General features: G+C 41.1%; 1 protein-coding gene across 1 annotated transcript in view; it reads right to left on the bottom strand.

Annotated features, from left to right (window-relative positions):
• Window positions 1–43: 43 nt before the first annotated feature.
• The window catches only part of SH3GL2 (SH3-domain GRB2-like 2), a 242853-nt gene continuing 227507 nt past the window's right edge, over window positions 44–15389 (bottom strand). Inside the window, exons 4-9 of the mRNA XM_012665046.1 lie at window positions 11666–11809; window positions 10622–10755; window positions 8483–8641; window positions 5851–5954; window positions 3621–3751; window positions 44–1611 (exon numbers count right to left, since the gene is read on the bottom strand). Coding sequence (XP_012520500.1) covers window positions 1412–1611; window positions 3621–3751; window positions 5851–5954; window positions 8483–8641; window positions 10622–10755; window positions 11666–11809 — 872 coding nt within the window. The 3' untranslated portion in view covers window positions 44–1411. The remainder of the gene's footprint in view (window positions 1612–3620; window positions 3752–5850; window positions 5955–8482; window positions 8642–10621; window positions 10756–11665; window positions 11810–15389) is intronic.

Below are 15389 nucleotides of genomic sequence, written 5' to 3'. Positions count from 1 at the left end.
AGACCCAAAGAACTCACACAAAATGAAGGAGCAGAGCCTTTGGTTCTGTCTTTAGCAATATTTATTGGAAACAGCGATGCTTCCCATGGTAAGAGTTTATACAATAAGCAGTAAGATTTGCCTTTCACTCCACGGGATCCACTACTGCAGGTGGCACATCGGAAGCAGCACATGACACCTCTGAAAGAGCCTGTACAGCTAGATAAATAGAACTCTGAATACCTAACAGGACTTTCATGGCTCACACACACACAAAAAAAAAAACACTGATAAGTATACACACGGCACTGTACACACAAAATAAAGATGGAAGAGAAGGGAGGGAAGAAAAAGTAACGACCGAATTGGGAAAGAGTTTTGCATATGCAGCCACATACCTTAAACCGCTAAGCACAAAAATCATCTTTATTTGGTCCTCATTGAGGGCAGAATATGCACAAACAATGTTCAAAGAACACAAGGTAAAAGTGGAAAGAAAAGATATTTACTGTTTCTTGGTCTGTGAACTAGTGGGAAAATGGTTACTAGTGTTTTTCCCCTTGTGTCTCTGCCAAATGGGTTCATGAAACATGTAACTCATAAATAATACTAAAGTGAAGATATTTGTTCCCTTTCCCTGTACCCTTCAGAAATGGCCTAAATACATACACAGTTTCTGTACAGCAAGAAATTTAAGCTTAGACACCAGATTTCTTCCCTATTCCACATAATGGAGATTTCCTCTTTTCAGCCCCTCCCACAACATGCTGATTGCTGTCTTACTTAAAAATCAATTGGAATCGCCCCTCTGGCTTTAATAGCAAGGAGGGAAGAAAACTGGCTGGACCTCAGAAATAGGTATGAGTGTGGGGAACAAATACGACTGTTTTCAGAGAATGCTTTCAACCCACAATGAGCATTTTTCTGTTGATAGCATCCAGAGACAAATTCATTCAGACCAGAAGACAATTTGCTGGTGAGGGAGGCTTTCTTTGACAATTCTGTGACTCACATATTTGGGAAGGGACAGTGGGGAAAGCAAGCACTTTCTCCTCTTTGCATGGAGACCTTGGGACGGCCCCTAGGTGATAGACGCTACCTTCGGTAGGATGGTTTTATTGTGATGTGGCTCAAGGTCATATTCTAAGAAGCCACAGCCTCCTGAGAACTGTGCAAACAGCAGTTCTGGGACTACTGGCTGGTCTCAGATCGTGTTTAAAAAGCATATGTCAGGCCCACCAGGCTAGGAAGATACCATCCATCACCATGACCCTTGTAGGTACACACAAGTCAACCAAAGACACTTGGTGGGGCTTGATGACGTGGACCACTGCGGCCTGCACTTGGGATGTGTTGTAAGCAGCGTTACCAAAGCAGTGGTTTAACCATAACTATCTGGGCCAAGAGGAGATGAGCCAGCCAGCGTAACACCCTAATGGGGCAGCGCAACCAGAATTTCCACATAATTGATGGGGAAGAAGCCTGACTGGCCACGAAGCATCCCCTCATACCAGTTCTCATCAATTTGGTTAGTGAGTGTGATGATATCACCCTCTTTAAAACCCAACTCCCCTTCATTTTCAGGTTCAAAGTCGTACAGGGCTCGGCAGCAGGGCTGATCCATTGGGGCACCTGGGAGTAGGAGCAGGAGAGACACAAAAGGACAAGGAGTATTTAACTCACAGCATCACTGCCTGTGGCACCCCCTCTTTTCCTCCCTCATTCCTCTTCCTGCTGTAGCTTCCTCTTGCCGCGAAGCCCCAGTGTGCGTGGCATGGGCACCTTGCCCAATAACAGGCTTTGGGAGCTTTCTCAGATCTTTGGAAGTTGTTGGATATTCCTGTTTCTGTTTCCAGTGTGAAAAATGGTCACATCTATTCTTGTGATATGCGCAACAGAGTTCATTAAGGTTTGCCTTCCTGAGAATGCCCAGATATGGGAGACCCAATGACTTAGAAGTTTATAATGATTTAGGTTATTAACACAGCATGGCCAGAGTTCTTTCATGTTAGCATTTTAAAATCTCTGCACATCTGAAATAACACAATCAATTATATGGACAATGCTTTGCAATCTCAGAATAGCAACACAGTTTTCACTCTTTAGAACTATAAATGTAGCCTCTGGAAGACTTCTGTAAGGTGGTGAAAACAAAATACTATAAAACACTGAGTTCAAGTTCTTAACTCTATATAACCTTGCACAAGGTACTTACTCTTCAGTTTCATTATTTGACATTGGAAGTAACCACAGAAGAACTTACTTTGCATTCCGATTTTGTGGTTATTAAATGAGATTATATAAAAAATTATGTAATTGATACTTGGTAAGTTGTTGCATATATGAGTAGTGCATTGGAGCTATGGCATACAAAAAATAATGTACTCTACCTTAACTAAAATAACGAAGGATGGAATCATATCTTAAAATGACCAAATATACTAATATAACATGCACACACATTTATATAGACTCAGAAGTGTACACAGCTCCTATGCCATTTTTAGGTGGCTTGGAGGGGAAACAATGTGATTTATTTTTTGATTTAGAGACAGCAGCAAATTAATCAGTCTCCCAGTGAAAAGTGAAATATATGGCTGGTTTCTGGGCAGGGAGAAGCACAGTTATACATAATTTATATGACTAGTCCTGGTAGCCAGCTAACTTCAGAGGGCCACTTGTTTACGCCACACACTGAGGCTCTGAGCACAAAAGACAGAGAGCTCCACCTGCTGGCTTAGACCTCACTTTTTTCCTTCCTATTCTAAGAGCATCTTATACAAAATTTTCTACTGTAGAGCATCAAGCACTGACAATACAAAAGGTAAAGAAAAGAAAACTGCATATCTTTAAAATCCATATCCAGGATAAGACAGTTCCCACTTTTTTGACTAAACAAATGTTAAAGTTGGAAATGGCTCAAGCACAAGCTGTTGTCTAATCTGCATGTAGGGGCTGGAGAGTGATCATGACACCAGAAAGAATGCATGATTGGGTATGCAGCAATATTCCTGAGAAAAAATAAAATTTAGCTTTTATTATACCAACCTCAGTACCACAGCATAGTGAACTGGTCAGGGATTGGGGGTGGTTGAGAAAGGAAACCCAGCAGGTGTTGTAATTCAAAATATATTCTTTTGCAACCACATACTTCTGTGACTCAAGAAATCCAACTCCACATGTTCCTGGAGCCACCTGCTGTCTGCGGGTTGTATGTGAATGCGCATGGGCACATGTCACCCAGGGGCATTCATTCTCATGCACGCTGGGTTCACCGAAGGGAAAAGCCAGGAAAAAAGATGCTACTTCCAGCACCAAACTGACAAGAAAAGGGAATTTACGACCACAAAGGAGAGTCAGAACCAAATGTGTTAGGAAGTTAGTGTACACTGATGATTGAGCGTGAGAAAAAGGGACGTACAAAGAAATTTTTATGGAAAAGGAGGGAAAGATAAAGTGGATGAGAAAAGAAAAAAAGGATTCCTTTAACAGAGTTTCAACCTGACAAACTATCCAGTAAGACATGTATTACTGTATGTTTCCTATGCAGCCAGACTAGATTGCTCCTAGAATTTCTGGAGAAGTGTCCACAGATGTGTCCAAGGCCCTTGTAATGGGACCTGCAGGTCTGAGCTCCTTACCTGAAGGTTTGGGAGTGCCCGTGTGGGAGAGACCCCCGTTGGGCTGAGTACTGTCTCCAGTTGGGAACTCCAGGCTCATTCGTGGTTTAGGCTGATACTCCCTTCTAGGCTGAGATGAAGCTTGTCTTATTCTGTGTTGAAAAGGAAAGGGGGAAAAAGATTATTTATCCAATCAAGAAGTGAAAAGAGAAGCAGTAAGATTCAGGAAATGCTTGGATCACCCACCAATCTACCATGATGAAGAGTGGAAAATGAGAATAGGACCCTTAGTTTTCTTATATATGTATGTCCCTGATGCTGGAGATGTTCCTCTACTGCCATGTCCTGTCTTCATTCTTTCTCTCAATCCCTTCTCTCCCTCCCTCATTTTTTCAGAGCTCTTTATGCAAATATGCACAGTGCTAGGTTTCAGGAACATGAGATGAATTAAGACACAGTTCTTGCCCTCAAGCAACTTATGTTCTGTAGGAGAGACAGAACACAAACAATAGAGTAACATAAATTCCAGGAAGTGCTCTTATAGAGAAACCTACAAAGTACCACTGGAACATGGGCTGGGACTGAGGGGAGGAGTCCACCTCTCCTTGGGGAAGCTGAGGAAGGTTTAATGAAAGAGGTAAAAGATATGTAGGAGTTGTTTCCAGATGTACATGCGCAAGAAAGCAATTGCATGTAGAACGTGAGGTTTGGAAGGAAGGAAGGAGGAAATATCGTGTGCTCTGAGAAAAGTGAGCAGTTTGAGATTGGAATGGGGGAACAGGGGGCAAGGAACAAGGGAAGACAGGAGGAAAAGTGGAAAGGTATGGTCAATAAATGCATTCTACATACCCCCAACTATGTTCCAGTTTCAGGTATTCAATAAGCAAAATGTACAATAGATTTGCAAGAGTGGGGAGGGTCTAGGATACTGCAATTGTAGAATGATACTGACTTTTAAAAAAAAATTTATTGCCTGTTTTCTTTTAGTGAATTGACACGTTTGACAAGGAAACACCCTTATGTTTATGACCTGAACCACCTGTTGCAAAAACATGTTTCTTTGCCTACTGGTAACTGTAAAATGAAGTCAAATATCTGGCTCTAATACACAAATGAAAGCACACTTGTCAAAAAATACCTCATTGTCTGATTTATGATACTGACTTTGAACATATTTCAGAGGAAAAAAAGGAAAGTGGGCCCTTTATGCTCAACAGATGCCTAAAGACATACTATTTTTTGAGTATTTTGAAGTGTATGGTTTTAAAACATTTCTGGAGGCTTCAGTTACACACATTTCCACAAGGGTGTGTTGAAGGAAGATCTCAATCAAAACACTAATCAAAGACGACACTGAGAAGAGGAGACCAGCCAGATGGAAACAACTGGAATAGGTGGCATTTCCGATAGTGTGGCCTCATAGGATTGGAGTCAGCACTATGAATGCAGTCATCTGATCAGCTGTGAGCGTCTAACCTGGCCATGATCTGAGAATAAACGCTGCTGAGGTGGGTGGATCCTTTGAGGTATACATGTTTATCAAAATCACCCTGCTTAATCTGGCTAAATAAAGTAACACGTATCATAACGCAAGGCCACCGCAGAGAGCTATGCAGGCCACCCCACAACTCCAGGGGCACCATTCACACAGGAAACCCCCACAGCCCCACTAGGTGCATCTAAGGAGGCCGAACAGGCACACGAAAGCAGCTCTCTCTCTGGGTGGAAGACTTTACCACCATTCAGAGAAACACAATGTATGAAAAGAAACAGGCTTTCAAATGGGTTATGCTTAGTTGTGAATCCCAGTCACACCACTGAGTGACCCTGGGCTGGTTACTTCACCTTCCTGAGCCTCAGTTTGCTCATCTGTGAGCTGGGGCTAAAAATACATGGTTTACAGGGATGTTACAAGATTGAGGACAATATACATTCAGTAACCACACACCATATCTGCTCAGCAAATCGCATCCATTATCATCAGAAGCATCCTGGTGTCCCATCTGCAGCAGCCAAAATATAACTTAAGTATCAACCTCTCATAAACATTGGATGAGATTCAACAGAACGACATAAAACAAAGCACAAGACAAGTTAAAATCAAAACAAACAATCCACAAGGTGCCTGCATAGGATAAGCAGGAGTTTTGGCAGATGTTTGTCTCTAAATGTATTTTATAATTTCCACTTCTTTACATATCATTTTATAGGAAGAAAATGCACATATGAAATGCAGGGAACTGTAAAATACCTTTCTTCCAGTCTGACAGTGACTTGCTGCAGGATCTGGACTGCCTGCTTGTGGTACTCCAGCTGGGCTTGCACAAGCGCAGAGAGCTGGCTCACTTGTTCAATCTGCAGATCGATGGGGAAATCGTGTCTTAGTTACCCAGTGACTGTCCTTAAGCAGCTACCACTGCCCTGTACATACAACAGAGCTGCCCTGGACACACAGCCCGGGGCTTGGTGAAGCTGTGCGTGGCATAAGGCAGGCTAAGACAGACAGTCCTTCAGGTTTCACATGGGTTAAGGATAAGAAAGCATCCTTAGGTGTGGAAGCACGCCTGTCAGTGTCATAAGGAGAGGGGCATCAGTAAGGCTCCTCATGGAGATCACACAGCTCCCTAATTACACAACTCACACTTAGCTACAAACTTGTATTTACGATTTGGCTTCTTTTATTGATTTCCTATAGAAAAAAAGGTGCATTGACCAAAAGACTCATTGTTCCTTTTACTTTCCACGCTAAGTTAATAAAAATGTCAATATTGATTTCTCACATAAGGCACCGGGACAGGCAGCATGCTATGATGGAAATTCTTTTGTCTTCTCTGAGCCTCCTCTGTAACACACAGGGGTTGAATCAGGTGACATCTGGAGTTCATTCCAGCTCTAATATTCTAGGCATCCTTGACTGCTCTGCATTTTGTGTCTTCTGTTGTGATCTAGCTGAGTAGTAGCCTCCACGTCAACAGAGGCTATGGTCCTCTGAGTCTAGAACGTGGCCCTGGGTGCAGGGAAGGAACACAGTGATTCAGATCACCCCGAATGTCCATGGTGTTCCTCTTGAGTAGTTAGATGGACACAAGTGTCTTACACATACACAAACCTACACTACTTCTGGGTGGTGGAATAGTCCAGATGTGTTCAACATGCCTCCCTTGCCACAGTCAGGAGTAAGGCAGTTAAGCAACGTACTGGTTAATTTTAGCTGTTAACTTGACTAGATTAAGGGATACCCAGGCAGCTGGTAAAGCATTATTTCTGGGTAGGTCCGTGAGGGTGTTTCTGGAAGAGACTGGCATTTGAATCAGTGGACTGAGTAAGGCAGATATGCTCTTACCCAGTGTGGGCAGACACTATCCAATAGGCTGAGGGTCAGGAAAGAACAAAAAGGCAGAGGAAAGGCAAATTCCCTCTCTCTCTCCCCAATTCTGTCTCTCTCCTGGGGCTGGGACACCCATATTCTCCTGCTCATGAACATCAGAGCTCCAGGTTCTCTAGCATTTGGACTTCAGGACTTGCATAAGTGGTTCCCTTGCCCCCACCAGGTTCTCAGGCTTCCACCCTCAGACTGAGAACTACACGTGCAGCTTCCCTGGTTCTCAGGCCTGCAGACTTGGACTCAGCCACACTACTGACTCCCCTGGTTCTCCAGCTTGGAGACCAGAGATGGCATACTGTGGGACTTCCCATCCTCCATAATCACATGAGCCAATCCCCCTAATAAATTGCCTCTCATATGTCTACATCTATAACCTACTGACTTCTTTCTCTGGAGAACTCTAATACAAGCAATAAGTACATTAAAGCTCTATAAACATCTTGGCAGAAGTTGATCACTGATGGGGTGCGAGGTGGAGATGCGCAAGGACAGGAAAGATGGTTTGACAGGTCTCACTACACGAGTGGCCAGGAGGGACTGTCCTCATGGCTTCGAAGGTAAAAGGACACAGCAAAATGTAATCTCTAAAGCCATGAATAATAATTTAGTGCTCTGGAAATGTGAACGCAACTTTTAACATCTATACTCAAAATGTAGTACCTATGTTACAATCATCAATCTCAATAAAAATTACTTTTTCAATGAAAATGTCAACTTGACTTCAAAATACAGAACATCGTAATCTATGTTAGGCACTCAATTTTGAGTGTATTTTAGTTGATATTCATTTATAATCTGAAGTCAATCTGCCCTATATTTCAACAGAGTATTTTTTAAAGCTATTGCATTTACATAGAGATCATCGGAAACATTCTTTATCCTGCTGCTATTGGTAAGACAGACTGTCCCCAACTTAAGATGGTTCAATTCAGGATTTTTCAACTTTACAATGGCGTAAAACTGATATGCATTCAGTAGGAACTATACTTTGAGTACCCATATAACTATTCTGCTTTTTACTTTCAGTGAATTATTAAATGAGATATTCAACACTTTATTATAAAATCTGCTTTGTGTTAGATGATTTTGCCCAACTGTAGGCTAACAGAAGTATTCTGAGCATGTTTAAGGTAGGCAAGGCTAAGCCATGATGTATGGTAGTTTAGGTGTATTGAATACATTTTTGACTTAACAATATTTTGAACTTACAATGGATTTATCAGGCCATAACCCACCCCATCGTCAGTCAAGAAGCATGTATATTTTAAGATTCATTAATAGACAAATACCTGGTTAAATCAAACTATGGGAATACAGAAAAAAAGTTACCATTTCTCAACTTACATTATCACTTAAAATTACTTAAAAGAAACATCTACTGAAGTTCTTACCACACAATTTAATCAGATATTAATGCTTTTAATGACATACCCTTTAACACATTAATTTTGTGCCTCAACGATAAAATTAAATTAAAAAGCACAGGAGAATCACTTACATCCATCTCTAAGAGATTGAACATGCTTGACTCAGCAATTTCTTTAGATTCATCGAATTTCTCCAGAGCTTGACGAAGCTCTTCATCTGGAATCTTGCCTTGTCGTTTCTTCTTATAATCAAAATCCAGGCGTCGACCTTCCAACTTCTTTAGATGATGCTGAAAAAGTCAAGGGCAGGAATATGCTTTCAAAGGACTTATGGAAAAGGCCTCTTTGAGCTTACATCTCTATCACATCTATTGGCTTCCAAAATAGAGATAAGCTAAGTTTTTTGTTTTTTTGGTTTTTTTTAATTTCAGCATATTATGGGGGTACAGATGTTTAGGTTACGTGTGTTGCCCTTGGTTCCCTCCCCAAGTCCGTGTTTCAAATATGTCCATCCTTCGAGATAAGCTAAGTTTTAAAATATGTCACCAGAGATACAAGAAACACGCATAAGTGGGGCAAGCAGTTCTAATGGCTAACTGTGGGGAAATATCTTCAAAAATAATTACGAAAAAGAAAAAAACTGTGGGAAATACCAGTGCCCTTTATTTTCTGGCCTTGCCAGGGCAACGCCAAGCTGGACTGTGCCTTTCCATCCCATGAAGACAGCAGGGAAGGCACGTACACACCCTACATAGGCTGAAAGGACACCCTCACAGGGCCCACCAGCCCTCATATTCAAGAGAAATCATGAGAAGGCAGATGGAAAGCACTTTCCTTGAGGTAAAGTGAGAAAGAATGGCATTCTTGCCTTTTGAATCATCCAGTCTGTTAGAATAACCTAAGCTGCTTATTAAAAATATGGATCCCTGATTACCTGTGTCAGAATATGCAGGGCTGGGGCCTAGGAATCTATATCTTAACACTCATCCCGGCTGACTGAAGCAGCTTTTGGGGAGTCGCTGATTTAGGTTAAGCCTCTCACCTGACATATGGTGAAACCCAAGCACAGAGACCCTCTGGGAAGCGAGCCCAGAAAAGATTTCACCTAATGTTCCATGCGGAGCTTCAGTGCCTCTGTGCACCACCCCTAGAAGGTGGCTGCCTGGCCTCTGCCACCTCCAGTGACGAGGTAGGAAAGTAGCTTTCCAAAGCTCAAAAGTATTTTTTTTTCCTGATAGCCAGAGTCTTCCACTACTAATGGATAGGAGAAAATGCTGAATTCTCCCTTGTTCCTGGTGTATGAGGTAGGGAAGGGATGGAGATGAAAACGGAGTTGGGAGTGGCAAAGAAATGAGAAGGAAAGGAGGGAGAATAACATCCTGTATCTTCCAACATGCACAGCTTCACCAAGGACTGCGCATCTCTGCCCCAACCCATGCCCGGATCCAAACTAAATGTTTGCTCCTTTGGAAGGATTATTCTTTTGAGATATTTGAACTTACAGTCAGCTATAGCGTAGAACACTGGAGTCAGACTTACACTTTGGATTCAAGGTGAGTCTGCCACTTACCTATGTGACCTTGAGTGAGTGGTCAGGCTGAAGGGGATTTAAGCTAGAGTGAGCAGAACTAGGAGGCCTCAGTTCAAGCTATGGCAGTCCACTTTACAGTCAACAAAATTAAATTTCAAACAGGTTCAACAAATATTTGCTGAATGAATGAATGAGTAAACATTACACACACAGAGACAAAGCTTTTTTTTTAAATTAGAAATAGCTCAACTGTTCTACATGTTTTAGAAAGAGGACAGCTGGGTATTCTTCCTCAATCCTAATGGCCATTATGAAAATATAAAAACATATGTTTACAGAGTGACAGAATATTTATTTAAGCTAACAACTAACACAACTAGCATTTTAGAGGGTGAAATCAGCCCAGCAAACCACAGAATAATTAATAAAATTGTGTATTCTCAGGAAAAGAACATTATCCTCCTTTTTCCGGAAGAAAAAAGTTTGAGAAAACTATTCAATGTGGAAATTGAATGCAGAGAAATCAAATATCATGCTCACGAGTGGCACAGTCCTAACAGCAGGCCGAAAGGCATTACATTTCTAGCTTCTCTCCATCTGTCTTGCTGGGTTGTCTCGCGAGTCACGTGCCCAGCACTGCCGACATGCACAGTAAGCTAAAAAAGGATTCTAAAGGAAACGGGCACCTGCACCTGTGCAATTTCAACTGCCCACTTTCCAGAGAACGAGTTGCACATACTTGAATTTCCCTGAGATCTTTGTCATGAAGATTCTGAAGAGGGTCAATGAAGTTTTGCTTCACTTCCATGTCCAGAGAGTCTTTCACCTCCGACAGTTCCCGCATGGCCTCCCCAACCTCACCAAGAGCTGGGCCTGGAAGGGCAGAACGAAGCTCTTTTATACTGAAGAATAAAGATGAAGTGCATTTGCAATAATAGGGCCCTTCACAGATGAAAACCCAAGGATTACTCTGTCTTCTGAAGACAGCACGGATGAGAGACAATACACACTGCTGTCCAGAGAACAGTGACTTTTCTACTTAATGACAGTTATTTCTGGGCAACTGACTCAATGCCCCCTAAGGGGGTATATAACTTTTATCAAGAATCTGAGATTGTGCTTTCCCTTTAAAAAGCCGTTTGGAAGGGTCCTTGCCCTCTCTTGTGAGTATTATCATTCCCTAGTACGGCACCAGCTTGAGGCCACTGCATTTAGCAGAAGCAAATACCAGGAATGGAGAACATGGTTCAACGAGGAAGGACAGTCATTTGCTGAGACCTCACATCACAAAGGGGTGAAAACAGAAGGTGTTTAGTATAGTATGTGAGTGTCGCAGGAGAGGGGATGAAGGAATATACCATGTCTCACCTGGAACAGGAGACTTCGGTACCACATACAAAAATGAGCAAAGATCTAAGAGAAAGCCCATGTGGCAGGAAGTTGAAACATGGCCATTGTGACTGTTCACTCTGTCTCAATGCTCAGCTACAGCCAGACACACCAGGTAGAAAGTACAGAGGTATCTGGATAGGTCAACCAAAACTGTTGTAAAGATTGGGGTCTCACCAGGGGGGGAAAAAAAAAAAGAAAGAAAATTCCTAAGACAAACCACCTTAAAAATGATGAAACAATTCTAAAAATGAATTTTTGGCCAGTACAGACAAGATCTAAAACTGAGACTCAAAATATAAAATGGTTTGACTGACTTCCTACAGAGTTTCTTACTGGCACTGAAATCCCCCCGGACAGATGAAGAATTACGGGGTGAGAAAGATCTCGTTACCAAAGTTGCAGTCGTCTCCCAGCTCTCTTCCAAACTTGAGCATGGCCTCTGCCAGCAGCGCCTCCGCCTGCGGGTAGCCTGGCCCCTTCTCCTGGCCACGGATTTTTGACATGGTGTTGATCATGCTGAGCTTAGCTCTGGAAGCTGAAGGCAAAGAGAGAAGAGGCTTTCAGAGCAGGCAATGTGACACAGTGGAGACAGGACTGGATGCAAGACCCAGCCTCAAACCACCCTGTAAACCAGCTCCGCCGCTGGAAACCGGACTTTCAATTTCCAGGCTTCAGTGTCCTCACCTTAAATACGTATATAAACTCTCCCTGTCCCTCCAACTCTTATGAGGAATTACATAGAAAAGGCACAGCTGTCCTGGGGGAAGCACGTTTAGAGGCTCAGAGCCCATCCCTCTGTGCTCTTCTGCGTCCCCCTTCATTTTGGTGGCTCTGGCAGTCTCTCTGTGGAGCTGGGTGGTTCCACAGAGAGCAGTTTGGAAACTTCTGGATTCCATGGTGATCTCTAAGTTTTATTCTAGCTGTCTATTTCAATTCTAGGAGTCTGTGGATTAAGGTAAGGAATCAATGATAAACTCTTACAGTGTGGGCCTTATGCCATCTTTCACTTATGCTATGTATGAAACTGAACTATTTTCAAAATCATTTCTCAACTGAGATTCTGATGATAAAGACCCATGAAGAACAAAAATAGTGTGTTCATTAAAAAGACTTAATCACTTCTCTAGCACATAACTGCACCTGAAAATGAGTTTTGTGCCTCAAAGATAGCATCTCAATTTCTTTTTTGCTTTTGTTTTTACAAAAGAAAATGCCTAGAAATGAATTCCAGTTTTAGTGGAAGAAACAACTTTATTAACAAATTGTTAAAGTCTATGAGTTAATGGATGCTATGATACCTGGGTTCCTCTGGTTCAAAATTAGAGTTGGGATTTCACAATAAACTGGGACTATGCCCAAGATCCCATCTGCATGGACACCCCTGATAGAATCACAGCTTAAAGTATGTCCAGCATTTAATGGCTGACATTGAATCTCAACATCTATTTCAAATTGGCTTTTATTTAAACTTTGAGCCTCAAAGGGATAGACTAAGAGATGAAGAGAGTTATCAGGAGAGGACCCCCATCACCACCAATCCTGTCCTGGGGATATTATAACGAGCAAGACAATTACAGTCCCTACTTTTACAAAGTTCATAACAAACTGAGGGTAGAGTCTATTTTAAAACCAATGAGAGCAAAGCATATATACTAAGTGCCCTGATGGGGATTGCAGCGAGTCACAGAAATATGGCACTGGCCTGTCTGTGAGGGTAGGGTATTGCAAAAAAACCTTACTGAAGGGAAGTATCTTTACGCTTAAAACCATATAATACGTAGAACTTAGGCTAACAGCAGATGCAAAAGCTGGTGGTGATTGGAGCAAATGTCTGTTTTTGTTTTAATTTTTAATTATTATGGATACATAACAGCTGTAATTAATTTATTTTCACAGAAAAGTGTATATGTTAAATTTCAAAAATTGAAAATGCTACATAATCATTTCTGAGGGGCAAAATCATTATTTTCTGCAGTAAGTCATATCTGAGCTCCAGGAAAGGCACAATCCCTGCTTTCCAGGTGCTCACAGTACAGTGAGGAGTCAGATAAACAGATAACAGCCACAAATATGGTAAATATTATAATGGCTACTATGCACAGAGTACCAGGGCAACACAGAGAAGTAATAACAGCATAAATCAAACGAGCAAACACCAGACAATAAAAAGTACAGAATAAATATAAGGAAAGGAGATAAATGGAGACCAAAGAAATAATGAAACCATACATGGTAGATTGTAATCCCTTCAAATCTTATTTTGACTATTTTACTTTTAAAGATATATTCCTTTTATAAAAGCTGGTATTGGCATGTGCTTGTATCTCTGTTAAGAGTTGTCTTCTGTGTAATTTTAAACAGTCTAATCTATTCTGGCTGATTTTCAAATTCATCATTTTGAATGTTGTTCATTACTGAAGAACATCTTTTCATGAGATGGAGGAAGAAAGCCATATTATATTAGCTTATCTATTTCTTCAAATGATTCAGAAAAACCTATTAATCCTCATATTTGAAGAGACTGGTTTTTAAACTCATTCCCAAACTCATTAAGTTTTTATTAAGAATCTCGGTTAATAAAACTTCCGTATTCTTGAAAAATATCATCGGATCTCTGAATTAACCATCTTTAAATGTTAATACAATTCTTTTAAAATGATTGTTTAAAGCAGTACTTTAAGAAACTGAGGGTGAGCCTGGAAAATACAAATTTAAGACATTCAAATTCCTGTAATAATACAGGGTCTCAGCCTGGATTGCCTCGCTAAGTTGTCTGTGACCTTAGAACCCTAAATTCCTTCTCTTCTAAAAAGACCTAAATCCCCTTGTTCAAAATTTTTTTTCCCCATAGTTTTGCTCTTTCTTACAAATTGTCATCTGAATATGCCCCCATCTTTACTTTCCCACCATCGCTATTCCAGTTCAAGCTGTCCCCACTTGGTTTACTTTAGATACAGCCTTCAAAGCACAATCTCTCCCAGAGAGATCAAGCCACAGGTGCCCACCATCGTACCTTGTACCACTGTATCACTGCACCTTGCTTTACACAATGCATCTTTCATTGGCACCTCTCAAAACAATCACTCACACTCAAATCCTTGCTTCGCTGTTGGCTTCTAGAGGAACCCAAACTAAGACAGCAACCAATCCAGAATACATTATCAGATGTCCCAAAGAGGATGAACCTCTGACATGTTTCAATGTATTGAGAGGAAATTCTTATGTGTGGCAGAGGGTTTGGGAAAGAATCAGAAGAAGTTGCACAAAAATTTAAAAAATAAAAAACAAGACAAAGATTAACTTCAGGAAAAACAAAAAGGTTATGCAAGAAAAGAAATATAATCACACTATTCTACATGTGTCATCTTTGTACAAAGTTTACGAGAACATAAAATGTAAATACTAAATACTGATTTAACAAAAACCATGCTATAAGCATACTGGGAAAATGAGAGAAGGGAAGTATGTGGAAGAATGGGAAGACAGGAACAGAGCAAACAATTCCCATCTTCCAAATTGGGGGTCAGAGAACACCTAAAACTGGAAAACCAAGCAGTAGCAATAAAAGCATGTTGTTTCAAGACTGGAAGCAAAAACCAAGGAAACAGCCCAAAGGGTCTTGGAAGTAGAAATGATACAGGGGAAGCAACCAGGGGGGTCTGCTATTTCCTGTAAAACGCTTTACAAAACTATTTGGTTTTTTATAATGTGTTCATGTGTTATATCTGTTGTAAAAAACTAATTTTAAAATATTTCCCACTTTTTCTTGCCTCAGGAGAAAAGATGTTTAAAATAAGACCAACCTATGGCTGATGCGATAAAAAATACCTGTAATGTCTTGATAATCTGGCCACTGTCCTAACCTTTAGGGTCTTTCAACCTAAAAGGTTTACAAGAAATTTGTTGACTGGTATAAAGAGAACTGGCCAGGAAAAGTTAATAATGATTAACAGGTGAAATGCTATCAGAAAACGCCATTAAAGAAAAGGGTTTGATGAATCTACATCTAGGTGATTTCTGGAAGGAAATTTATTAGGTGAATGGAAACAGCAGGAAGTGAAACTAGGATGACCATAAAAGGCTGATCTATTCCCCAAAAGGGTTCCCACTGTTTT

Source organism: Propithecus coquereli, unplaced genomic scaffold (assembly GCF_000956105.1).
Source record: "Propithecus coquereli isolate 6110/MARCELLA unplaced genomic scaffold, Pcoq_1.0 Scaffold95, whole genome shotgun sequence".
Lineage (NCBI taxonomy): Eukaryota > Metazoa > Chordata > Mammalia > Primates > Indriidae > Propithecus > Propithecus coquereli.
The sequence above is the reverse complement of the archived record's forward strand: the minus strand, read 5'-3'. Positions and strand labels throughout refer to the sequence as shown.